At 37.6% G+C, this 26,993-nt stretch overlaps 1 protein-coding gene across 3 annotated transcripts in view; it reads left to right on the forward strand.

Annotated features, from left to right (window-relative positions):
• ehbp1 (EH domain binding protein 1) overlaps positions 1-26,993 on the forward strand; it is a 438,810-nt gene that overhangs the window by 214,542 nt on the left and 197,275 nt on the right. For all 3 annotated transcript variants that reach the window (XM_072265404.1, XM_072265403.1, XM_072265405.1), the window contains exons 11-12: positions 16,623-16,801; positions 17,485-17,533. In XM_072265404.1, the coding sequence (XP_072121505.1) occupies positions 16,623-16,801; positions 17,485-17,533 (228 nt within the window). The remainder of the gene's footprint in view (positions 1-16,622; positions 16,802-17,484; positions 17,534-26,993) is intronic.

Below are 26,993 nucleotides of genomic sequence, written 5' to 3' on the forward strand. Positions count from 1 at the left end.
CCTCGAAGACTCTTAACAAACTTGTCAGGCAAGATTTCACTTTACAGAAACCAGGTTGACTTTGATTTATTTTATCATTAGTCTTCAAGTACCCCAAAACTTCATCCTTAATAATAGACTCCCAACACTTACCCAACCACTGGCCTTCCTCCCTTCTTAAAGAGTGGGGTGACATTTGCAATCTTCCAGTCCTCTGGGACCATGCCATTCTTGAAAGAATCTGCTACTTCAACTGATTCTTGAAAGATCTACCAGCTGAGATCTCTTGAGAGGTTGTGTTGTTAAAGGCATTAACTAGGGTCTTTGATAAAAACACACAGTGAAGTTGTGCAATAATAACAAGAAATTGTATTTACATTGTAGCATTAACATCAGAAAATTTTCCCTGTTATTTCATAAATATGTTTTTTTAATGTGATTTAGTTATTGGGTCACATGAGGTGTAGTTTAGATATACTGTGGGAATTCAAGAACTTAAAACCTGAGCATACCTTCCAATTGGGATGCTCTGAGAAGGCAGGATTGGAGGAGCACTGATATCTTTGTGGGTTAAAGGGATGAAGGAGAACACAGAGGATGTAAGGTGGGATGAAGCACCTGAGGAATTTGAAAATAATGATTAGAATTTAAACAGTGCTTAACCAGGAGCCTATGTAAATTGGTGCATGTTGGCAGCAGAATCTGCAGGGAATAAATTGGAGTAATCTTTCCTATATCACTGGGCTGATCAGCCAAAGTATCTCATTGTGGTCATGTAGCTTTTAATGTTTATTGAACATCTATGAATATTGTGCGAGACCAGAACTGGACTGAGCTATGATGTCCTTTCTAAATGTCATCAGTACTGTACACAGAAAACAGTATTTCTCATTCACTTCTCATGTGTGAATGTTGGATTTGTAAAAAAAAGTATTGTTCTGTATTCTATGATCCAGTATGTTAGTTTCTAGTTGCAGTCACCACACAGTAATCAGGAATGCTGTTGATAAATAACATTTTTGCACCATGCCTTGGGTTGGTGTCCTAGTTGCACTTGCCTTTAGGTGCATAGGCAATATACTTTGATCAGAAGTGGGCATGTTTGCTAATGAATGCACAATGTTCAGTTTCATTTTTAACTCTACAACCCTTGATGAGGACTGATGTGTGTTACTTCAACTTCCCCTTCTTGAAATCCACAACCATCTTGCTCCTGTACACCTCCTCATCACCATTTGAAATTCTGTCAACAATAGTTGTTTTGTCAACAAATTTATAGATGGCGTTTGAGCTGTGCCAAGCCGCACAATCATGGGTGTAGAGAAAGTAGAGTAGCGGGCTCAGCAGTGTTGATTGTCAGTGAGGAGGAGATGTTATTTCTGATCTGCACAGAGATCTACTTGACAACTCACAAGTAGCATGACACTATACAGGACACAGTAGCTTGTTAAACATTGATTCTTCCTGGCCCTGCACATGATGGCTATGGTGCACACGATGGCTATGGTGAGCAATATATGTAGATCCTTGCCAGTAACTCCCCAGATCAAAAAAAATGAATGAATACATGTTTTAAAGATTCATGCAGTTGAAACCATTGGAGCATCTCAACCATAACCTTGGCTGAGAAATAATACAAAATTTAACTAAGTTCAATATGAGGGGTGATTGATAAATTCATAGCCTAAGGTAGAAGGAGTCAATTTTAGAAAACATAGCACATTTATTTTTCAACATACTCCCCTTTTACATTTACAAACTTAGTCCAGCGGTCATGGAGCATACGGATCTTGGACCTCCAGAAAGTGTCCACAGCAGGGGTGATTGATAAGTTTGTGGCCTAAGGTAGAAGGAGTTGAGTTACACACATAAAAATAGCTAGTGAATGCAGCAGGCCAGGCAGCATCTATAGGAAGAGGTACAGTCGACGTTTCGGGCCTGGCGAAGGGTCTTGGCCAGAAACGTCGACTGTACCTCTTTCTATAGATGTTGCCCGGCCTGCTGCGTTAACCAACTATTTTTATGTGTGTTGCTTGAAATTCCAGCATCTGCAGATTTCCTCGTGTTTGCGAGGAGATGAGTTATATGGCTCTCGTTACATGCACATGCAGTTCAACTCTTTGAGTGATAATGCAGAAAGTTTGAAGTGTGTCATTTCTCAATGCATGCATTACTAAATGACAATAAAAGAGGACTGCATGTCTTCATAATCTAAAATCAGGGGTGATTGATAAGTTCGTGGCCTAAGGTAGAAGGAAATGAGTTATTAACTTCAAACTTTCTGCATAATCACACAGAGTTGACCTGCATGTGCATATAATGAGAGCTGTATAACTCATCTCCTTCTACCCTGGGCCACGAACTTATCAATCACCCATCTATGGACACTTTCTGGAGGTCCAAGATCCGTATGCTCCACAACCGCTGGACTAAGTGTGTAAATGAAGGAGGGGAGTATGTTGGAAAAATAAATGTGCAAGGTTTTCTGAAATTGACTCCTTCTACCTTAGGCCACAAACTTATCAATCACCCCTCATATATCTAAGAAGAATACTGAATCTTTGACATTTGATCTGGTCAAAACTTCCATTATTTCAAAAGAAAAATGTCACAAAGATGTATGTGAGACAAAGTTGTGTAGCTTTCATACATTTTAAGAAAGAAAGGTACATTTGAATACAAGTGAAATTTACTTGTGTGTTCCATAAGTACATCCAGAAAACAGTTGTGGAATAATATTTCAAAACCGGAGATAATTTGCATTTAGTGGCACTCATCAGAATTGCTAGTACACAAACATTTCAGCCATTTGTGGCTTACAGATTTTTATCTGCTTTAGTATTTAACTTCAGAGTCATTTGGAAAATAACTAGTCATCTATCCTGATAAATGGAAACTAATTATACTTAAGTTTTTGTGGTAATTAGAGATTTTGTCTTTGGGTGCAAATTGATCAAATGGATGCATTATATTATCCTTTTTGATACTTTCTCTTGGTATTTTGCTCAAATGTATTTTCATATCGCTGAACATACTGTGAAGCAGTGCATTTGAACAACACTTTAAAATATTTTTAATATTTAGTTTCCAAGTTTATACTTTGATATATTTAGATTTTTTAATACACCAGTCCAGCTCCTGTGAATCTGAGCACTGTAGATTGTTTTAATTGTGAGAAATAGTTTTCAGTAGCAGGGAAAATGCTGGAATCCATTATAAAGGAAATGATAATAGAACAGTTGGATTAAAAAGCCAGTATAGATTTATGATAAATCTGTTAATTTTTTGAGCTTATAATGAGCAGGAAAGGTTTAGGGGGGACCAGCTGATGTGATATATTTGGACTTTCAAAAGATCTTAGATAAAGTGCTGAATGCAGTTATTGTAATTAGAATGCAGGTTATTGAACGTAACATACTGCCATGAATAGAGGATTGGTTAACAAATAGAAACTGGCTATTTTTGTTGTGAATAATGAGGTGCCTTAGCTGTTCACAATTATGCCATTGATTTTTATGAGGGGACCAAATTTGAACAAATGAACAAAGATCGTGCCTGAAGCGGTCCACTTAACTGGAGTAAAGTGAGTAATCTTCATCAAGCAAAGCACTTGGGATTGGAAGCTAGGTGGCAGTGTGTACCGTGAGGAAGAGCAGAGAGGTTTTGGGAGTTGTCGGTAGATTAAGTGAAATGGGCAGTGTTATGGCAGATGTTATATATTGTTGGTAGAAAAGAATAGGGAGGGTGAGTTTTTCAGCTGCAGAGAGATTCAAAGGTGTTTGCGCTCAGAGGAAACTGGGTGACCTTGTACACAGTTTACTGAATGCTGTCATTCATAACTCAACAATCAATTAAGAAGGCAAACATTAGTCTTTATTCCACAAAGTCTTGAAAACAAGAATAGAGATCTCTTGCTCTAACCATGAGGGCTCTGGATCTGGAGAAACCATAGTGTTCAGTCTGATTTGTCTACCTCAGGAAGAGTATGCTTTTGAAGGTGTACTCACTTGATTCCTGTGAGATGTGAAGACTGTCCTATGAGGTAGTATTAGCCAGACTCAGTCTGTCCCCTCTAGAGTTTAGAAGAATGAAAGATCTAATTAAAGTACATAAATAAAGTATTAATTGGGCTTGATGGTCAATGCAGTGGTGATGTTTCTCCTGGCTGGGCTTCCTGGGACTAGTCTTAAAATAAGGGAATGAATAGCCAGTTAGGACAGAGTTGAGTGAAATTTCTTCTTCATTCAGAAGGTGGAGTTCTCTATGCAAAGTAACAGTGGAGGCTCAGTCTCCGAGTATATTCAAGGGGGGGATGGATGGACTTTTTGATTAAGCGAATTGAGGGATGAGATTAGGCCAGGAAGGTGGCGTAAAAATTAGTCAGCCATAATTCCTATTAAATAAGGAAACAAGTATGAAGCACTGAATGGTCTACTCTTGCTTCTCTTTCCTATGATGTTATGCTTAAGAATATGCAGAGCTATTTCCTTGTTAATGTGGTGTAGTGGTGAGTTTTTTTTACTAACTTTAAAAGTATTAAAAGTTGTTTTGAAGAAGGGTCTCAGCCCGAAACATTGACTGTTTATTTATTTCCATAGATGCTGCCTGACCTGCTGAGTTCTTCCAGCAATTTGCTTTGCATCTGCAGAATCTACTGTGTTTATAGATTATACCTGTTAGTGTCCTTGAGCAAAAAAAAAGCAGTTTAATATTTCAAGCTTTCTGAAAGACCTGCAAATGAACACAATCTGTGGAAGCTTGGAATGCTAATTAATTACTTCTGTGGTTGGGGTTGGCTTTGAAGGCAAATTTTAAGCTTGTTAAAGATTTTGCAGGAACACTAATTGCACTGAACATAATTTGTGCTTAAAATTCTGGGATTTCAGTTGAACTGCATCAAAAGCAGTGTGAAAGAGAAGAAACTTGAGTCTGTTGTGTTTACTGTGACATCGATACTGCACCGTTCTCAAAGACTGCTGTAAAATTGACCTCTTTTAGTAATGTGCATAAGCACCAGTAATATTTCAAGGACTTCATCATTGCTAATGCCTGCATTGTCATTTACAATAGCACAGTAAATATCCTTTTAGAATAAAGCTGTTTATTAAAAATGAAATGCTTAAGTTTTAAGTTGAAGTTAACTTTTAAGTTCTGCTGATGGGGAGGATCCTTCCAAGAATTCAAAAAGTTCAATTATTTGAAATGAAAAAAAAATAGCAGTTTGTTTCAAAATGCACTTTTTTCCCCCCAGATTAGGTTCCTGTGCAGTATTTATTTTTGAAGCAGATGCGTAGAATTTGGCCCTAGTTTTGTTGGCAATGGTCTGAAATAGATGAGATAGAAGAAATGATAATCCTGTTCTGAAAGTGTGGCTTCCTTCATCTAGCTAATGGCTGGTGGATAAAACGTACAATATCACTAGAGACAGATACAATCGTTATTCTTAGTTGCTTTAGTAGTTGGTGGCTTTGTTTATCAGTACAAATTTAGCAATGTTATTTTGTACCTTATCATTTGGCAGCAACCAAATTTTGTCCCCTTGCTTTTTAGTTTATTCAATCTGCTGTGCAATAAATACACGCATCCCATGACATTGAGATCGGAGTTTCAACTAATATTGTAAAGTTAATTCCAAGAGAAGTTATCCAATAGTGATATTATAAAACTGTCTGTTACTTTCAATGACAGTTCAAAGGGAGAGTAATAGTTTTGAATGTGAATCTGCCAGTCTATATTGTCTGCAGCATAAGTTTTCCAAATGGGATCCTTAATCCTGGAGGAAACTCAGTGAATCAATAGGACTGTGCCAAAATATTAGAATCCTTGGGATTATATAAGTTTTGCAGAATTGTTAGTTGTGTATTAAGTACTTCCTAAAGGCATATGGAAGTGTGTTAATATTTGCAGAAAACTTGTGTAATATTTGTAAAAGCAACATTTTAATCATTGTTGGTTTGTAATATTAGAGTTTATCATTAACCTCCTAAAAATAATTTAATTAACTATTATATATGCTAATCAATAGAAAAAAACTTGTTTTTAACTGTATTTTTGGCAGAGATTTGTAACCAACAGATTATGTACTGCAGTTCACTATTAACCTGTTAATTCTGTAATGAAATCTGAATATGTCCTTGATATGTAGATGTGCTTAACATGGGTGACCACTCATGCCTTTCAGTTTTGAATCCTTTGCATGAGATTCTGTTGGCTTTCTTTAAATATATCAGTGAGTAGTTAAACTATAAAAACATGGAATGCCTCTGGACTGATCTCTTGACAGTACATTATTAATTGGAAAAATAAATGTTATCAATTAAGAGAAATGAACAGCTAACATTTTGGGCTGAGACCATTCATCAGAACCAGTTCTGATGAATAGTCTCAGCCCAAAACATCAACCGTTCATTTCCCTCCTTGCATGCTGTACGAACTGCTGAGTTCCTCCAGCATACTGTATGTTTTGTTCTGGATTTCCAGCATTTGCCATCTCTCTTGTGTCTCAGTAAATGTTATCAAAATATGGCTCAAAAAGTAGTAATTTGCCCCATTGTGGCCAAACCAGCTGAGAAGATTTGCAGACTAATCCTAGGAATATAGCACTTCATCCCAACAGTTGTGCATTAAATGGGGGAGGTGGGTTTGGATTCCATTCCTGGTTTGCTAACTCTTCACTTTATATTAGTGGTCACCAATCTTTTTAAGCCCAAGATCCCCCACCTCAGCCTTACTGAAAGGCAAGATCAACCTACTAAATCTTTTAGAGAAAAAACAGCTCAGATTGTACAAACGGTACTTCCAACTTGAGGCCTTTTATTTGGGCTAATTGTATTTAATTACATAAAATGCTTTTGTCAAACTTTCAAATTAATTCAACCAAGAAAACACTGTAACTAACATATCAAACAGGCCATTGCGTCATCGAGCTCATCCAATAACACCTTGAATAAGCGGTGCTGAAACACTTTTGCTCGAATCAAGATTATCAGTTTGACCACCAGTGCCATTAAATGAGAAAAGTCCACGACCTTCCCAGCCAAGGCCTGCTGATGAATCACACAATGATAATCCAGGAAGTTGGGAAAATCAGGGTCATGACGGCACAGTGCTATAAAACCAACGCTGGGGCCCCATCAGTAGTAATTGCCACCAGTTTATGAATGGGGATGTCATTTTTACTGACAATTTATTTAAATTCATTGTAAATATCCTCACCCCACGTTCTCTCCTTTAATTGCAAAAGAGTGAGGAAGTCCTCTTTCGTTGTAAAATCCTGGAAAGCCATTCTGACAGATACAACAAGCTGAGCTGTTTGCATTACATCCAGGGATTCATCGAACTGTCGTGAAAAATATTCACAGAGTGACAAGTCCTTTAACACTTGTCAATCCACGTCCTCTGAGCAGCATGTTTGCTGGGCCTTCAACCCCGATTTCTGCTCCTCAACTTTCCTGGTATTGGTAAACTGTTACTGAGACACTAGTATAAGTTTCAGGGGTACGCAAGTTAATGACACCACTGTTTTTGTTTCCCATTTCTTTTACATTTTGGGAATGTTGGAATTTAAAGGGGGAGAAGTGTTGTAATGTGAGCATTATAAAGATAAGTTAATACCAATTAGGATCATAGTAATATAGCAATATTTCCGCTACGGAAAGCTGTTTGTAAAGAGAGATTGTTTCCAGGGTTGCAGGGTTTTCCTTATGGTCTTTTCTGCCCAGTGCGCATCAGTGAAAACCTCTGTATGCAAATATCATTTTACCGTCCTAGATAAAGTTGTTCCTTTTGGGCATGAAGTTGTCAAGTGGTCCTTTTTCAGAGTAGAAGTTACTACATATTTGCATCAAAAGGTTTATCAGGCATAATGTATTTGTGTATTTATTTTCCATTTTTATTCGAGATCTACTGGTAAAGTCTCAAAGATCGACCGGTCGATCATGATCGACTGGTTGGTGACCACTACTTTATGTGTTTAAGACTGAAGGGAGTAGAATTGTACCGGCCTGTCAGTATTTGCCATAAATGAATGGCCACTGGAGCTAGGTAACTGAGAGTTGCTGATGTCCTTGGAATTAGTTACTTCAGTAAAGAGCAGATGGTTTCATGGGCAGAAAGATAGCAAAATAAATAAAGTGAAACTGCTGCTTGTGATTTTAAAAAAAGATGTGCATATTTTGCTTCACAATAATCAGCTGTACGATCTTTGTTAATGAGAACATAAAGTGAATTTTATCAGTAAAAATAATTGTCAAAACAGTTCTGTAATGTCAATCAAGTGAAAGTAGAACTCAGATCACAGTAGACTGCCAGTGGCCTGGATTTTGCAACTTTATCCAAGTTGCTGTACAGATTCCATATTACCCTGTATTTACCTGGATTGGATTTGCAAGGCCAAACTTGCTAGCCAAGCGCTCCCAAGACCAAATTTGGCAAGGTTGTGTGTCGTGCAAGGACCTTGTGACATAATTACATTGGATGGGCAAGCCAGCACAAGCTTTGCCTGAAAAACTGCTGATGAAACCTTTAACAGATGCCAAAACCTTGTACTCACTTTTGCCATCTGTCAAGGCTGTCAAGCTAAACTTTCAAAAGCCATTAGAAGTTAAAATATTTAAAAATAAAATTGCTTAAATCATGTTAACTTTTAAATTCTTAAAATAATTACTGCCAACACAATAAAAGTAAATCCTTATTCCTATCTACTTTCCTCTGAATTGTAAAATCTCCATTGAAGTGAATGGGCTTGCAGATCCTGCACCTCACATAACCTGCTGCAGGCTCGGTGAGCAAGTCCTCAGGCACTGCTATTATGAAATTTCAGCAAATTTATTTTCTGTCCTTTGACTTTATATTAAATCCAAGAGTAGGGCATATTGACAGTTTCACCACCCGGGATCTGTCTGCAAGTTCGGATATTCCTACTGTTGCATGCTGAAGTAAACAGTGTACGTGCTATAAATCTGAAATAAAAATCTAAATATTGCAGAAATATTCAGCTGTTGAGACAGCTTCTGTGGGAATGGAAATGATGTTTAATGTCAACTACCGTTCCTCAGAACAGTTCTTCAAATTGACCTAGATAGAGCTGATGAATAGACCTCCTGTGTAACAACCATTTGTACCTCGGCATATCTTTGATGTCATTGGATGCCCAGGAGTTTGATCAATGCTAGAGGTCAGGTGGTAGTGCATCTGCCTGCCTGCTGTGTTGCTGGACTCACATTTGAAGGCAGTAGTTGCATAGTGATGTGCTTCAGCGAGGGTCCAGATGCATTTTGCTTCTAATCCTCAACTTTGACTTAAATTTAATGGTATATACAATGCCTAAACACTTTTTTTAAAAAACAAATTAGATTCTGGTGTACACATTAGCTTGTACATCTCTATCAAGTTGCATCTCTTCCAAGCAAAAAGCTCCAGCTAATTCAACCTATCCTCATAAGGCATGTACTCTTGTCCAGGAAACATCCTAGTAAATCTCCTCTGCATCCTGTCTAAAGTTTTCACATCTGCCTATGTTGAGGTGATCAGAACTGAACTAACCAAAGTCTTATAGAGCCACAAAATTAACTCCTTGCCCTTGAACTCAATACAATAACTAATGAAACCTAATTCACCATGCATCTTCTTAACCACCTTAATAACGTGTGGCAACTTTGAGGGATCTGTGGATTTGAACACCTCAAGATCCTTCTGTTCCTCCACACAGTTAAGATTCCTGCCATTAACTTTGTATTCTGCCTTCAAGTGGTATCTTCCAAAGTGACTCACTTCACACTTTTCCTGATTGAATGCCATCTACCACTTTTTTTTAGGTTATGAGGACACTCAGTCCTCGTTTATTGTCATTTAGTGATGCATGCGTTAACAAAATGATATAGTGTTCCTCCAGTATGATGTCACAGAAACACAAGACAGACCAAGACTAAAACTGACAAAAACCACATAGTTATAACATATAGTTAAAACAGTGTAAAGCAATACTGTAATTTGATAAAGAGCAGACCATGGGCACGGTAAAAAAAAAAGTCTCAAAGTCCCGATAGCCCCATCGTCTCCCGCAGACGGTAGAAGGAAGAAAAACTCTCCCTGCCATGAACCTCCAGTGCCACAAACTTGCCGATGCAGCACCCTGGAAGCACCTGACCACGGCCGACTCTGAGTCCGTCTGAAAACTTCAAGCCTCCGACCAGCCCTCCGACACTGAGCACCGAGCACCATCTCTGCCGAGCGCTTTGGCCCCGGCCCCGGCCGCCAAGCAACAGGCAAGGCTGAGGATTCGGGGCCTTCCCCTCCGGAGATTCTGGATCGCACAGTAGCAGCGGCAGCGAAACGGGCATTTCAGAAGTTTCACCAGATGTTCCTCCGTGCTTCTCACGTCCGTCTCCATCAAATCAGGATTGTGCACGGCATCCTACTTAACAAATAACAGATATTCATTCTGGAGTGGCCGCTGTGCGCTGCGTCGTGCTGCCATCTTTTCAACTCATCTCTACATCCTGTCAATGTCTAGTTGTAACCGACGGCAATCTTTGTGTCATCTCTAAGCCTATGAATCCACTCTTCCACTTCCTCATCCAAGTCATTTCTAAATATCACAAAGAGCAGGGGTTCCAGAACAGATTCCTGTAGAACACCACTGGTAACAAACCTATAAGCAGAACCACCAACTGCCGTCTCTGGGCAAACAAATTCTGAATCCACACAGCCAGGTTTGCATTGATTTCATGCCTCCTGACTTTCTGAGCCTACCTTGGGGAATCTTGTTGAATGCCTTATTAAAATCCACTGCTCTACCTTCAATTTCTTTTGTCGTTTCCTCAAAAAAATCAATCTCATGAGGCGTGACCTGCCCCTCACAAACCAATGATGACTATCCCTAATCAGACTTTGTTTCTGCAAATGCTTGTAAATCCTGTCTGTAAGAATCCTGTCCAACTGTTTGCCCTCCACTGATGTGAGATTCACTGGTCTGTAATTCCCAGCATTATTGCTACTTCTTGAACAAAGGAATAACATTTGCCATTCTCCAGTCTTCTGGTACTACTCCTGTGACCAGTGAGGACACAAAGATTATCGCCAAGGGTGCAACAATCTCTTCCCCCACTTCCCGTAGTAAACTGGGGTATATCCTATCCAGCACCGCCGTCTTATCTATCCTAATATTTTTAAAAAGTTCCAGCACATCATCTCTCTTTAACCAAGCCTATTAGCCAGTTCTATGCTGACTTTACATTTGTCAAGCTCCATTTCACTGGTGAATACTGAAACAAGTATTCATTAAGGACCTTCACCACCTGCTTTGACTCCAGGCACATATTTCTTCTTTTATTCCTAATCAGTTCTACCCTCACTCTAGTCATCCTCCTGCTCTTCACGTACGTGTAGAATGCCTTGGGCTCTCCCTTAATCCTACTTGCCTGTCTAACTCTCCTAAATCCCATCTTAAGCTCACTTTACCTCCTCCTGCTGCTTCATAATTCTCAAGGTCCTGTCTGATCTTTGCTTCCTCTTGACTAAATGTTCTACCTCTTGTTAACTATGGTTCATTCCCCCACCATTTTGTCCCTGTCTCAATGGGACAAATATACACAGAGCCTCATGTAATTCTTCCCTTAAAACACACCGCATTTCTGTTGTATATTTCCTTGAGCACATCTGTTCCAAATTTATGCATCCAAGTTCCTGCCCAATAGCATCATAATTGGCCCATTCCCCCAATTAAATACTTTAACATAGTACTTGCTCTTATCCCTGTCCAAGGCTATAGGCTAAACTAAAGTCAGGCAGTTGTCACCCACTGAGTGATCTGTCATCTGATCAGGTTCCCAGTATTGCCTCTTCTCTAGTTGCCCTGTCCACATGTTGTGCCTGGAATTCTTACAGGACATACCTAACAAATTCTGCCCCATCTAAACCTCTTGCACTAAGGTGGTGTCAGTCAATGTTTGGGAAGTTGGAGTCACCCGTGATCCCTGATCCCTGATATTTTTGCGCCTCTCTAAAATCTGCCAACCAATCTACTCCTCAGTTGTTATCGGGATGGCCTATAGAATACTCCCAAAAGAGTGCTTGCTTTCTTCCTGTTTCTGACCTCCACCCACACTGACTCAGAGGATGATTTCTCCATGGTGTCTTCCCTTTCTGCAGCTGTGATACTATCCTTGATTAACAATGGCATTCTTCCACTTCTTTTCTCTCCCTCCTTTCTTTTGAAATGTCTAAACCCCAGAATATCCAGTAGTTGTCCCTGCCAATGTGACAGCTAACTATATGAAATGGCCACAACATCGAAGTTCTGTGCACTAATCCATGCTCAAAGTTGATCATTCTGGTTCTTTATTGAAATAAACCTATTTCAACCCATCTATTGCCTAGCCTTACAGTCTCTCTACACAATAGATCTACCTCTAAACTATCCTTTGACTTATCACTCTGGTTGTCATTCCCTTACCAAAACTTGTTTAAACCTTCCCCAACAGCCATAGCAAACCTGTCCACAAGGACAGTAAATTTATTCATCTTAAGTATCCTCCATTTCCCACTTGAATCATTAGCTATGAAGTTTACTTTCTGTTATAGAGCATGACCTGCTCCCAGAGAAGTCTGGCTCAATAACTAATTTGACCCCCATGGATGCTGTTCCATCTGCTGTACAATATATAGATAGATATTTTATTGATCCCAAAGAAAATTACACTGTCACAGTAGCATTACAAGTGCACAGATATACAAATATACAAATATTAGAAGAGAAGTAAGAAAGAATAAAAAAAAGTTAACTCAAACAGCCTAATAGGAGGGGGTCATCGCTTCCCCGACTCATTATAAAGCTTAATAGCCAAGGGCAAGAATGACCTTGTATAGCGCTCTTTGGAGCAGCACAGTTGTCTTACTGAAAATGCTCCTCTGTTCAGCCAAGGTAGCTTGAGAAACATTGTCCAGAATTGCTAGGATTTTCCAGAGTCCTTTGTTCTACCACAGCCTGTGGTGGTGTGTCCAGTTTGGCTCACATAACAGAGCCAGGCTTTCTATTCAGTTTATTCAGCCAGTTGGCATCAACCGTGTTGATGCCATTGCCCTGGCACACCACTGCATAGAAGATTGTTCTGGTGACAACAGACTGGTAGAACATGTGAAGGAGAGGCCTGCATACTCCAAAGGACCTCAGTCTCCTCAGGAGGTAGAGGCGACTCTGGCCCTTTTTGTATACAGCCTCTGTGTTGGTGTTCCACTCGTCACCCTGGTACTTGTAGGTCCTCATCACATCAACGTTCTCACCATCAACAGTAACAGGAAGTAATGCAGGCTTAGTCTTACTAAAGTATCTCACTATCTCCTTTGTATTACTGATGTGGAGCTGTGGATGATTCTGCTTGCACCATTTGGTAAAGTCCTCCACCAGGGCCCTGTATTCATCCTCCCGTCCTCCCTTTATACACCCAACTATTGCTGAATCATCAGAGAATTTCTGCAGATGACATGACTCAGTATTGTATCTAAAGTCTGAGGTATACAGGGTAAACAGAAAGGGAGCCATTACAGTCCCCTGTGGGGCCCCAGTCCTGCTTCTAGCCACGTTTGACACACAGCTCTGAAGCCGCACAAACTATGGTTTGCCAGTCAGGTAGTCCATTATCCAGGATACAGTGGAAGTGCCAACCTGCAATGAATGGAGATTCCCCCACCCTTGCCTTCCCCAAGTAATGCGGGCTGTATGGTATTGAAGGCACCTGAGAAATCAAAAAACGTTAGTTGCCATATACTACATCTATAGCAAAATCTCTTATTAATCTAGTAATCTATGCTGACATAGTGCTTTTAATGCATCGATATACAAGGAACTTTGGGTGCAAAATCAAAATTTATCAATAATCTCACAAGGAGACACTGGGGAAGTTCGCCAGGCTTCAAGTCAAATTAGGGCTTTGAAGCTGATAGAGAAACAAGGATGTTTTGGAGGCAGAAACAAAATTACGGAGTGGAGCCAAGAGATGGCCTCTCCTGGTAGAGTGATAAAATTGGATCTGTACAAATGGCCAGAAATGGAGAAGAACAGGGAGGTCCAAAGTTCATTGAACTGAATGAGGATATAGATGAGGAAAAACAAAGCCATAAAGTGATTTGAATATTGCAAGACTTCTGAATAGACGTTTCAAAGAAGTCAACTAGTCCATGATCTCAATGTGTGCAGTATACAAAAGTGATTTGCTACAATTACTTTGTAATTTCTTCATCTTATTAATTGTATGTATAAAATATTTTGTATACTGTAACGTATACACCGTCTGAAGAATAGGTCGCGAATTAAGCAATTTTATTAGAACAGTTAATTGGAACACATTGGGACCAGTACATTTTGGCCCAATTAAGCAGCTGCCCCATATAGCTGAAGTTTTGTGGAAATAGTTAAAAAGTATAAAAAAAGGCAAGCAACCATTTAACTGAGTAACAATTTAGATACTTAAATGAAATACAGAACAAACTAAGACACTACCAATACCTCTACAGTACTATAAAACTGTACTAGTTCCTAGTAGTTATTGAAAGAGTATTTCATCTGCCATGTTCTTATGATTGACTGACACCTAATGCAGATAATGGACTGCCTTCATACAATACATCAGACAAATGCATCTTCCAAATCTTCATTTTCATTGTAACATTCAAGATGATTGTAGATATCTTCAAATTTTTGTAATTCCCAACTTGTTGAAGTAGGAGAATTGTTGTATTTTCACTCCTGGCTGTTTATGGCATCTTCAAACTTGAATACTTGAAACCGGAGTGAGCAAAACAGTTTGGAGTTGTCTTACTGCTTAATTCTCACTGACCATCATGAACATGAACATGCACAGCCGACACAATTTAAAAACTGATTGGTCTAAGCACAGTGTAGTCTGTAATGGCCATGCATGTTCGTGTAACTGATGCTGGTTAGAAACTGTTTGGAAAGTTTGCCCCAGTTAAGCAATTTCTTGATTTAGTTTTTGTCCTTTAAGAGTTGCCCCAAATAAACAAGTGCCCTGATTAACCAATGACCCAATTAACCAGAATCCATTATATTTGGAAAGATGGATTGTACAGAACCGTTCCAGGTTGTTTGATCATTATTTTTGCTGACGTTTATAAAATACAAAAGTACTTGATTAAAAATGCTTCATTGTAGATGAACAATCCTCTGACACGGTGCAAATCCATTTTGCAGATATTTAGTCTTACACCTTGTATGATGAATGTGTAGTACCACTTGCTTCCATTTGAGGGGGCTTCTGTCCAAAAACATTTATCAATCTGACTCCTAATTATCTGTCTTGAAAAAGGCATAAGCACACACTATAAATTTAAAATACTCCTCTGTAAAAGTGTTGCATCTTTATTGTCAACCATTAAAAAGTTTGCTGTATGTTTGCATTACATAAATTAATGCTTACATATTCATTCAATGCATTTTAAATTTATAATGTAATGGCCATCATCTGTCCTAAGTAACCAGTTCCTTCATTGAAAATTCTGATGAGATTTTAATGTTCTTGCTGGTCTTCAAAAAGAAAAATTGAGAATCAAAATTTGTTAGTAAGCCTTTCACTGACATAAGAAACAAATCAGAAGGAATTTATTCTAGGCTTACTGGTAGCTTCAAAATTATCTTTGCCATTTGGTTTACTAATATTTGACTTTGTCCTTTTTTTAAAAACTATTTTCAGCATAGCAAATATAATTCTTACCAAGTTTTAGTAAGGAACTATAATTATGTTTCAGTCCAGTGTTTTTAGTGTCTTCTGTATTTATTAATTTACATATTCCTTGCGTATGGATTTGAAGTGTACTTTTTATTGCATTCAGTGTACCTTGGACATAAAAATCACAACTATAGGCATATCCATTTCTTCCCCCATTTTCTTAATATGTTGGAGGAGAATTTTAATGCCAAAAATATGCCAATATGATACCAAATATTTTGTTTCTATTCCTGTTGATTAACTCAAGTTCTAATGGTAGACAGAAGAAGACAAGTCTTGAAAGCTGGAATATTTAATATTTACTTTTATAAGCCATTGAAAAATATAATGCTGAATGTTGTTTTCATAAATTACCTTCATTTTCACAATTGCCTCTGCGATAGCATGATTATGCTTAAAGCATATAATTGTCCAAGTTCGTATAAAATGCGGTAGAATAGTCCCATATTGTAGACAATATATATACTTAATCACCTTTGAGTTGCTGCTAAGATTGATTAATGCTTGATGTCTGTGTGCATCTTAGGTTCTTTCTTTCCATGCTGGAATTTATATTCACTTGCAAGCATTACAAAATAAACTGACTGTATTAAAGGTAACAGGAAACTGATACTGAAAAAGGCCTTCAACCTTGAAATGCCATGATAGTACATCATCTGGTATGGTTTTTGGCTTGCTGCTTTGTACATACCTAAAGTCCTGTACTGACAGCTTGCTTTAGAGATCAGTGCCAGCAGCTAGGAATTTAGATGATGTGTGATTCTTGTCAGTAGCGGTGATTATCAGAAACTGACAGCTGTTTAAAAAAAGAGGCAGACATCAAAAGATTCTAATCGGCTGGTTAGGTCAACCAGTGTTAATTTTCATAACTTTGTGTTTTTTTGTTTCCTTATTCCTTAGCCAAGCCCAATCCCAAGCCCTGTTCTGGGTAAAAAGCCAAATGCTACTCAATCACTGCTTGCCTGGTGCAAAGAAGTGACAAAAAGCTACAGAGGGGTGAAAATTACAAACTTCACCACTTCATGGAGAAATGGACTGGCTTTCTGTGCTATTCTGCACCATTTCCGATCAGACTTAATGTAAGTAATAGCTTGGTTAATGGAAAAGCATTTACATGTGTAGCATTTATTTGTAATGAAGGAGAAGTGAAATTCATTTTGTAGTGGTGTTAAACAATGGGTGATTTTTTTGCCATTAATACCTCACTTGTTTGAAATGTATGGAACTAAAAGTGTCCCTGGGGCACAGATATGCAATGGGTAGGGTATACCTCAAGTCAGAACAGCTGTCAAAGTTGAATTGCAACTCTTCCCCAAAATCTTGTACTCTTTCTTTGATAGGAGAAAAATCTTTCATTTGCAAACCTATTTCTTTCCTCTGGTTTTATATTGCTAAAACAATGTTCATATTTATTGGTGAAATCAGTTGGAAATATTAACATTGCAAATGAAATGTTAACATTGAAAGACAGTCTTTCATTTCTTCATATGCTGACAGCAAAGGATTACAGCATGGTAAATTTGGTTGTAAAGACAAGTTTCTGGTGTTTATCTCTATTTCACTGTTAGTTGAATGCTTTGGGAAAAATGTGATTTTGTGGTTACTTTTATTTTCCACTCTGCCTGTTTTGTTGATTGCTTTACAATGAAATCACTGCTTATAATACAATATCACTATCAGTATAATTCTTTTCCTGCATATATTCTGCATAGTTTTAAGTGAATACTAAATACTTCATTGCATTCTCTTGTTCTTATTCCAGTGACTACAAATCTCTGAATCCTCAAGATATTAAAGAAAACAATAAAAAGGTAAGAATAGTCACCGAAAATGACATGATTGCAATATTGGCTTTACCAGTGCTCTTTTAGTAATCCCTGGAAGGTGAGGTTGTTTTGTGAGGTTATAATTGCAGCTTGCAGAAGTAATCTCCCCTGCCGTTTTATCTGATGCATTATCGACTCTGTTTGCATTGGTCACAAACGTTTTAAACCTTGTGGAAGAAAGCCTCTATAAACATACAGATGTATCTTGCTGTGGCTTTCATCCATGTATCATGGAGCTATTTTTTAAAGAGTTTTCAAAGAAAACATATTTTCATTGCATTTCCAGTTTCTATTATTTAAGGCTTGGATTATTAAATATGTGATAATTCTGTTTTGGGAAGGGTCTTCAGCAGATTTTATTCCTTATGCAGCTCATTTCATCCTCTTCTTTTGCCCCTTGTATGAGAGTTAAATTGAGTATCTCAATTGCTTCCTGCAGGTTTGTTTCCTGTCTTCTCACAGTTCTGATTGATAACCCCTACTGCCCCTGTTTGGAATGAATGCATCATGAAGAAGAATGCCTGTGTATAGCCCCATACAAATGCATAAAGTTTCTGACATTTCCTCCTCCTAACCAATTAACACAACATCTTAGAATGAATGAATGCTTCCTTTGAGGCCAGAGCCAGCCTCCTTTTCTCCATTAAAATGAAGTTGCAGGTGATCGTTGCAAGGGCAGTAGAGGTTAAATTGAAGGAGGGTCTCTTGTGATATAGGCAATATCAGGTCAGATCATATCTACTGTTTCAGTTCATTGAAATTAAGGGCAATGCATTTTAAATTAAGACTCAAATAGATGCATATCAATTAGAAAATAAAATCTGTTTACTAAGTCTTGAGTGTAATTTCTCACAACAGTTAATTGAAAGCAAACACAATCTACTTGCAATCTGATCTTGGTTAATAAGTTAGTACATTGTGTATTGAGAAATATTTAGACTTTCACCAGTCCTGTTAGTTTTGTTGATGGACAGCATTTGATATCTGTCAATCAACCTGTGGCAGATTTTCAAAGTATTGTTTGAAAGATGAATGTGAAGCTTAGTGAACAGAATTTGATTTATTTTTACATGTCTTATAGGATGAAGGAAAAGTGAACAAATTTTGTGTATTGCTTAATTATATTAGCAAATATTTCATTTGAAATATGAATGTTAATTTTCTTGTTTTCTGAAAATGTAAAAGTTAACATGTTAGGATCCAAAATGTGAGAAAATATGAAAGCATTTGCTATGTTTAATGCTCATAGCTAGATTTAAAATTATTTGTTCCAATAAAAAAAAGTGTATAAATCTTCAATGTATTATTAACATTATTTGCTTTTTAAACCTTTGTATATTTTAAATTCCCTTAACAACCAGCCTTCCCTTCAAAATCTGACCCTCTAAACAGTGCTTTACATGATTGTTTGAAACAAATTTGACAGCAACCCACAAAAATGGGATATATTAGAGCAGATAATAAATATTAGTTTTTAGTAAGCATTTAAAAAGGAAGAAAGGGAAAGATGTTTATGGATATAAAATTCTGGATCTTGTCATAGCAAGTCATTAAATCAAGAACCTTAATTTGTGGAACTTTAATATGATGAAAGAGATAGGAGAGATAGTAAAGAGCTAAGCCATAGAGGGATCTGAAAAATCAAAAACTAGTTAAATGGATATCAGTGCAGATTATCAAATACAGAGATGATGGGTGAACAGGACCATACAAGTTAAATCTTGCAGTGAAGTCTTAGATTAGGCCATGTTATGGAAGATACAGCAGTATGTTTATAAAAAAGAGTAGTGAAGGTAAGTGTGGCTTCTTTCGACTGAGATAGAGAAATGTAATGGAACAAATAATGTTAGGTTTATTATTTTCCAATTTTCCAACAAGTTCTTGGATCTATTAGCCTATATTCCCATTTAGCTGCAGAAATACATTGGTTGTGACCAATCAATTTTTTTCTGGATTTGAGAACATATTCTGCAAATTGGAAAATAATAAATCAAACATTATTGGAGAAAAACGAAGAGAAATCAGAAGTACAATCCATTTAGTTTGACTTGGGTTATGGAGAATGCCTGTGTCTTTTATCAGGGCATTTCAAAAAACTGAAAATGATTAGGTAGTGGCAGTGTTGTTTGATAAAGGGGAAATAGTGTTTCACAATTTTACGTAAGTAGGTAGTAGGTCACAATGGCAGATATGGTTGCTGAATAAAAAGCATAAAAAAACTCCAATCCATCAAAAGTACTGGCCCATCAGTCTAATCTCAAACATCAGCAAGGTAATGGAAGGTGTCATTTATAGAACTGTCAGTCAGCACTTAGTAATAGTCCTCTGAGGCAGCTACTTGGTACTCAATATGGCTTAGAATCAACCCTGGAATGTGTGCAAATCTGAACATTGTTTGGACTGAGCACCTTTGTTTTTCTTCTCAAGTTTGGCTCCACTCCATGAGAAGAGATAAAACATGAGATAATGCTTTGTTTGACATTGTTTTTTGGTAAATGTTGTCGACCCATTGGTTCATCTCATGCCATAGTCAAGGAAGTGTATGATGAATATGAATTTCTGTAGGTAGCCACATTTGAGAAGGGTATTACACTTTCCCTGCCTATTGATAGACTTAAAGATATAGAAAGGTCTTGTATAGTGGCAGGTGCTGTTCTCTATATTGTTTTTGGAGTTGTAGTTTTAATGAAAATCCTGCTCACTGTGCCTCTGGATGACAAGATCTGGGACCAGCTCTGTAGGGATACCCTTCTGTTGTTACCTCAATCAGACTTGTCTCCTTTTTTTGAAGTTGGTTGGAAGTTGTTGTTGTTGTTGTTATTATTATTATTATTATAGTCCTTGAATTCTTCCTGGAGCATCTTCCTCTTCTCAGATGCAGGCAATGAAGCTGTGGATTTGTGACTGAAGCTCTTAAACATGGAGTTTTAGGATTTCATTTGAATAGCAATCTGAACCTAAAACCTTGTCATTTTTGAGTTGAGCTATAGTCATCTTGATTATTATGACAATTGGTGGCAAGGCTGGTCACTGTTAACTTGGGTCAAGTGCGGACATTGTCAGATTAATAACCTGTTCACTCTTGCCCAATGTGGTTTTTGCTGGATCACTTAATTCTTGACCTCACCACAGTTTTGATCCTGACACATACCCAAGAGTTGCATTTATCACAGCAATATCCTGGGTTCAATCACAATCTGTTTTATCAATGATCCTCCTTCCCTCATAAGATCAGTAGAGGAAATATTTACTACTGAATTACACTATGTTCAGTTACATTTAGTCCAGATGATGTAGTCCATGCCTGTGTGCACCAAGACCATGACAGCATTCAGCTGTGGGTTAATAATAATAAGTTGACATTAATTCCATTATAGTGTCAGGCAATAACCTCCTTTACATGTAATGATATTACCATCAGTGAGTTCCTTCTATCATAACCTGTTCTCACCATTGTTCTGAAATTCAGCTGGATCCTGGGCTGCAAAAGCAAATTTGAAATTTGTTGGAAAACTTTCTGTATGAGTGCAGCTTCAACCTAATCTAAGAAGCTTGGTGCTATCCAGGGCAGAACAGCCTATTCGATTGGTACTCCATCTACCACCTTAAACATTCATTCCTTCATCACTGCCACGTTGATGAAATGTTTAAGGTGGTGGATGCACAGCACATTGCTCCTGGTTATTCCAATGCCAGCTCCTCAAGGTCTAATCTCTACCACCAGCAAGGCCAAGGGCATCAGACACATAGGCATGCCATTACCTGCATGTTCCACTCCAAAGTTAAACACCGTTCCTACTTAAAAATTGTGTCATTCCTTCACTGAATTAGTGGAGTATTTTACTAGAAGAGCTGCAGATGTTCAAGAAGGTGGTTCACCATCATTACTTTGGGAGTCATTCACTTAAGCAATGAATGCTGGCTCTGCCAATGATACCAAGTAGATAAAGTTAATAAAAAGAATTGTACAAAGCTTAAAGGCCAATCTTCTGTAACATGATCTTGGTTCACTCAAGTTAAAAAGAATATATTTTGGAGATGACAGTAAAGATTTAGGATTTTGGGTAGGGGTTCCTAGCTTGGGTCTCCAGACCCCTTGCTTAATTTTATTAGTCCATGGCATTAAAAAAAAATTGGGAACCCCTGACCTGGGGCGATAGTGCTGTCTTATAAAAGGAACCATAGTAGAATAGGTTTTTTTGCTCTGGGGGTTTGAAAGAACCTGTTTATGATCTGAACAAAATGTGTACAATTCTGATAGGATTTGATGGATTGAATTCAAAGGGTCATTTCCTGTAGATGGAAATTCTCAAACTAGGTGTCACATCGGGATAGCAGGTCTAGCATTACAGCTGAAATCAAGAAGAGTTTCTTTAGTCAGGGTTGTATGTCTCTGGATTTCAGTACTCCAGAAGCTGAAAGTAGCTGATCTTTATTTATTTAGCTGTACAGCCTTCAAGGTGCACCACCTAGCAACCCCCAGTTTAATCCTAGCCTATTAACAGGAAAAACCTGCTAACTGGTACATCTTTGGACTGTGTGAGGAAACCGGAGTACCTGGAGGAAACCCATGCCTTCAATGGGGAGGACGTACAGACTCCTTACAGATGACGTCAGAATTAAACTCTTAACTCCCAACACCTCGAGCTGCAATAGTGTTGCATTAACTACTGTGGTGCAGTGGCACCCTTAGTGATGCTATTGAATTTTGGTCTACAGCTTAACTTGGAGTGGTACAATAACTGGATTAGAAAGGTTGGATTCTAGAGAAGACAATAGAGTTAATGGCTATGGAAGTGGATTTGTTGTGTGGATTGAAGACAATGACCTCAATATTTAATAAGATTTTGTTTCTGCTCAAGGGGTCCCAGACTTTGATTGTTTAAGGGAAATGAAGGGATCAAGAACAGCAGTGAAATGGAGCTGAATATCAGCAGTGAATATGTGAAAACTGGGTGCTATGTTATCAATTGGTTTTGCTAAGAGTCAGTGTATGGAATAGAAATAGGAATACCTCAAAGAAAAATTCTGAAGTGGCACCAAAGCTCGTGTTTCAATGGGGAACTAAGACAATGCAGTCAGACAAAACAGATATGATTAGGTTTACTTGAAGTGAGTTTGAAAGTGAAAGGAACGACTCTTTTAAACTCAGTTTAGTTCCTTTGTATCAAAATACAGAATATGTCAAAACTTTCCCCATGTTATCCTCTTACCTGGAGAATAAATTGACAGGCTGAGACTATGATGGATGTTAAATGTAGTAACTTTTAGATTTTTGGGGTCATTGAATTTTTGAATGATTAAGTTATGAGAAAATTCTGAGAAGTGGACTTAAAAAATGCCAGTTTATCACACATCTTTCAAATTGAATGTAAATTGAAGACTTTTTGCTTATCTGTAAAAGCACAGATGTTGCAAAATATTGCATAATCACTTGGCATATTATCTTTTGAATTCACTACTTTTGTTTTGATTAGTACCATAAATTGTAAAAATGATATTTTCAGAAGTGCTTGCTGATAATTTGTAAGTGAAATTCACAAGTTATGTCTTTTTAATAATCATGTAAAACTGAGCAAAATAGAAAAGTCATATTTGTTGCAAATCTTAGGATTTCAATATCTGGGCTAAATCATTATCCGAGATAGTTTTGTAGACACTTAGGTTAAAAACTAGTAGCTACAATAATAAGGTGTCTTTGTTGATGCAGGTACAAACACTAAACCAGTCACAAAGAATTTTGTGTTAATTGCACTCATCACATATTGCATCTGATAAACAAATACATCAGCACAACCTTTCCTGCACAGTAGCTGATTATAATGCAGCCATACCCTAAATGTAGCAGTTATTTAACAAATTATTAAGCATGCCTACACTTCTTGCAGTTCAATTTACAGCATATATGTCAAGGACTACATAATCTTGTTTGATGGATTTAAATGACAGAAGCTAAGAACAAAGCACAAATCATCTGAATACTTGGTTAAATTTCATTTACAAGATTAATTATAGCAGTATTTTTGATTACAGGAACAATAACTAACATGTTATATAGACTGCTTTACCTTTCCTGGAAGGCGAATTTTCTTGCTTACATTGACAGAACCACCTTTCAGTTTAGGGATGAGGTTCTTGCTGTTAGAATTTAGTTTGTGACATAATCATTGGAAGATTATTGCAGTCATATTTTGCTGGCTACTGTTGGAATAGAGGCTATGTTGCATCAGTTTTGTATTTCAATAATTTTTGAAATGATGGAATATTGCAACACTTAACTGTAATGTTTGTGATTTTAATCCTTCAAGTAATGGAAATTGTGTAAGCATATGGTAGTTTGTTCACGTAAGATGTAGGATAAACCATCACTTATGTTCATGCAGGCTTCTTTTTGCACTGCAGTTTCCCTATTTTGTTTCTGTAACCATCTTTGTCTTGGTCCCACTTCCATCGGAGAGGAGACTGCATAGCACTCACGCCAGGACCACCAGACTCAAAAACATCCCAAGCAGTAAGGCCAATTAACATCTCCATTCACTAACCCACCCCAATACAGCCTCCGCCATAACTACTATATCATTTTTGGTCAGCCGCCTTAACTACAGACACCCCTGTGCCTAGCGTCACTCTGCAGACATACTGTCAATCTATGTATGTAAGCTTTCTGTTGTTTATTGTGTTTTTAATTTTAATTTGTGTTTGTTTTTTGGTGCTGCATTGGATCTGGAGCAATAATTATTTTGTTCTCTTTTACACTTGTGTAGTGGAAATGACATTACCAATCTTGAATCTTGAAACCTGAAACCCAGTCCTTGATTTGACCAGCCACTAAACAGGTCTCAAAACCTCAGTCATGTGACATTTGCTAATGAGCTGAATGAAGCATTTCACAATGTGCAATCCTTTGGTCAAATCCTGACATTGGCCAGATATAGTGGATCAAGCAAGCTAACCCACCACATCTTCACATGGTAAAAAGGCATATAGTGGTAATTAGATCTTGGGCAATATCCTCATTTCCTTGATCGAAAACAAGGTTAGTGCCAAGGATTTGCAATAGTTCTTAAACATTTCTGGTATTCAAAAATATTTAAGTTATTACTAATGCTTAAATACTAGGTTTTTAAAATGCATTACAAATTATAATGTTTTAACTACTAAGAAATAATTTACATGTTTAAAATGAAAAATATTTTGATTTACCTTTTTCCCCTTACTCTCCAGACAGTGATACCTTTTCAAATGAATGGAGACTGTGACCCTATTCTTTCAGAGGCAGATCCTTCCACAAATTGCCACGGAACCTTGATTGAGCTTTGCTGTTGAACATTGCAGTATTATGATAAAAAAAAATTATGGCTGCACTGTAATCAGTCAGTCAGCCTAATAACCCAGGCTCTCAACAGGTCTGCACAATTTGTGAAATTATTCACCTGGGACTGAACGAACCGAGTGATTTCCTTTGGATCTTCTGGTCACAGCGAGCATGATTTGGCTCAATTGCTGATTTCAGTAGCATAGGAAAAGATCTGGTGGAAGTAGATTGGGAATAGAAGCTCATGGCTAAGCAACAGCTGACAAGCAAAAATATTTTAAAAGATAGTTGGTGCAAGTTCAGGGAGGACATGTTCTGAAAAAAAATGGCAAGATTAGGGAACCTTGGGTGCAAAGGATATTGAAGATTGTAATTCAGGTTTTTAACTTAAAATGTCGACAATTCTATTCCTCTCACAGATGCTGCTTAACCTTTGAGTTTCTCCAGCAGTTTGTTAGTTAGATATCATGGGGTGCATAAGGTTTGGTAAATCCTCAGAGCTGGATGAAATCTATCCCACATTGCTGTGGAAAGCAAGGGAAAAGATAACTGGGACCCTGACTGAAAACTATTTTGTTATTTAGTAAGTACAAATAACACTCAAGAAACTTGGTTCTATACAGGGCAAAACTATCTGATTGATTGGCATCCCATCTGTCCCCTGAGAAAACCTCAACTGTTCCACATCCAGTAGATTATACTTGTACTTTTTTAACTATCAGCGTGCAGTGCTAAAATTTGTCTGAACTTCATTGATGACAGCTCCCCCGATCCATGACCTACAGCAGTTGCATGGATTTACCACTATTTCCCCAACCATTCTGACTTAGAAATAAGTCACTGATCTTTTCTTATTGCTGAATCAATTTCAAACTCCCTGCCTTAAATTTTCTTTACCTACCTCTGTCCATTCCTTCCCTTCCAAGTCACTTCACTGCAAAGTAATTGTTAGTTGTAATTTGAAAAGGTGACATTTGCCATCTTTTTGAAGCTTCTTTGGGATGAATTTTAAATTAACTGGATTGCCATTAAACCAACATCCTGAGGGAGAAAAACACAGACCTAGCAGGCTAGCAGTGCTGTCTTTGTGTTTTTTTTCTGAGATCACTCCAAATTGTGTGTCTTTACCTATTTTTAACCCCTAGTTTTCCTGGGATGTGAAAACATTGCCTCTTCAAAATTCCATTTCTGTGCTTTTAATGCACTTATTTAATACACCCTCTACTGCTATACTAACCTTCCTATTCCTGAAATGAAATGAACTGAGATGTGTGCCCGAAACACTATATCATGAGTGTATAGTATAGGTGTGAATGACACAAAGAGCTAAGATTATGTCTGTAATTTTCCCTTTAATTTCCCTAATTAATATTTCTAGTGTATTTTTAAATTGGAAATATGAATGATGTTTTATAATATTATGAATTTGTAAAGAATTAGCTATGTTGTAAATAGTAACTATTCTGAGATTACTTCTCCCAAGTGTTTGTCAGAGAAGAGACAGAGGCCAAATAAGTCAATTGTTTCAATACAAATGAGCCCATATACAAGTGTAAAGGGTAAAAAAGATTAAAAATAGCTGGGGATAGATATTTTATGTCCTGCAGTGCTGGCAGGGATTTATGAAGCATAAACCTAAGGGCATTGAGCATCAGAGGCACAGGATGAATCGCAATAGACTAATGTGCTAACTATTTTGTTGTTTAAATTAAGTGACAGATCTCATTTATTAAATTCATTTATTTTAATTTCCATCTGATATGTCATGTTGGGGTATACACAAGCAGTTAGCATGAGGGGGATCTGCCTGATGATCATAAAAAGAGCAATCGGGATTGTCAAAGTGGATAAGCTTGTCATTCCTTGCAGAATAGCAGCTGAAAACTCTGTTGCACTGTACTAAAATTCAACGTAAGGCAATTAAACTCAAAACTGAGAATATAGAATCCGTGGGTGATTAAGAAATAGTGAGTGGAGAAGAAAAATGAAAGTCATTTGAGAAGATTTGTAAATGTGGGAAAAGTGTTGTCCATTATCCTCTGGCTTAGTTCTGAATCTGCTTAACTGACCTGGTTCAAATGGTGTAAAAACTCTCTGTACATCCATACCCCCTCCCTCTTCCTTCCCCAC

This window comes from Mobula birostris, chromosome 8 (genome assembly GCF_030028105.1).
Source record: "Mobula birostris isolate sMobBir1 chromosome 8, sMobBir1.hap1, whole genome shotgun sequence".
Classification (NCBI taxonomy): domain Eukaryota; kingdom Metazoa; phylum Chordata; class Chondrichthyes; order Myliobatiformes; family Myliobatidae; genus Mobula; species Mobula birostris.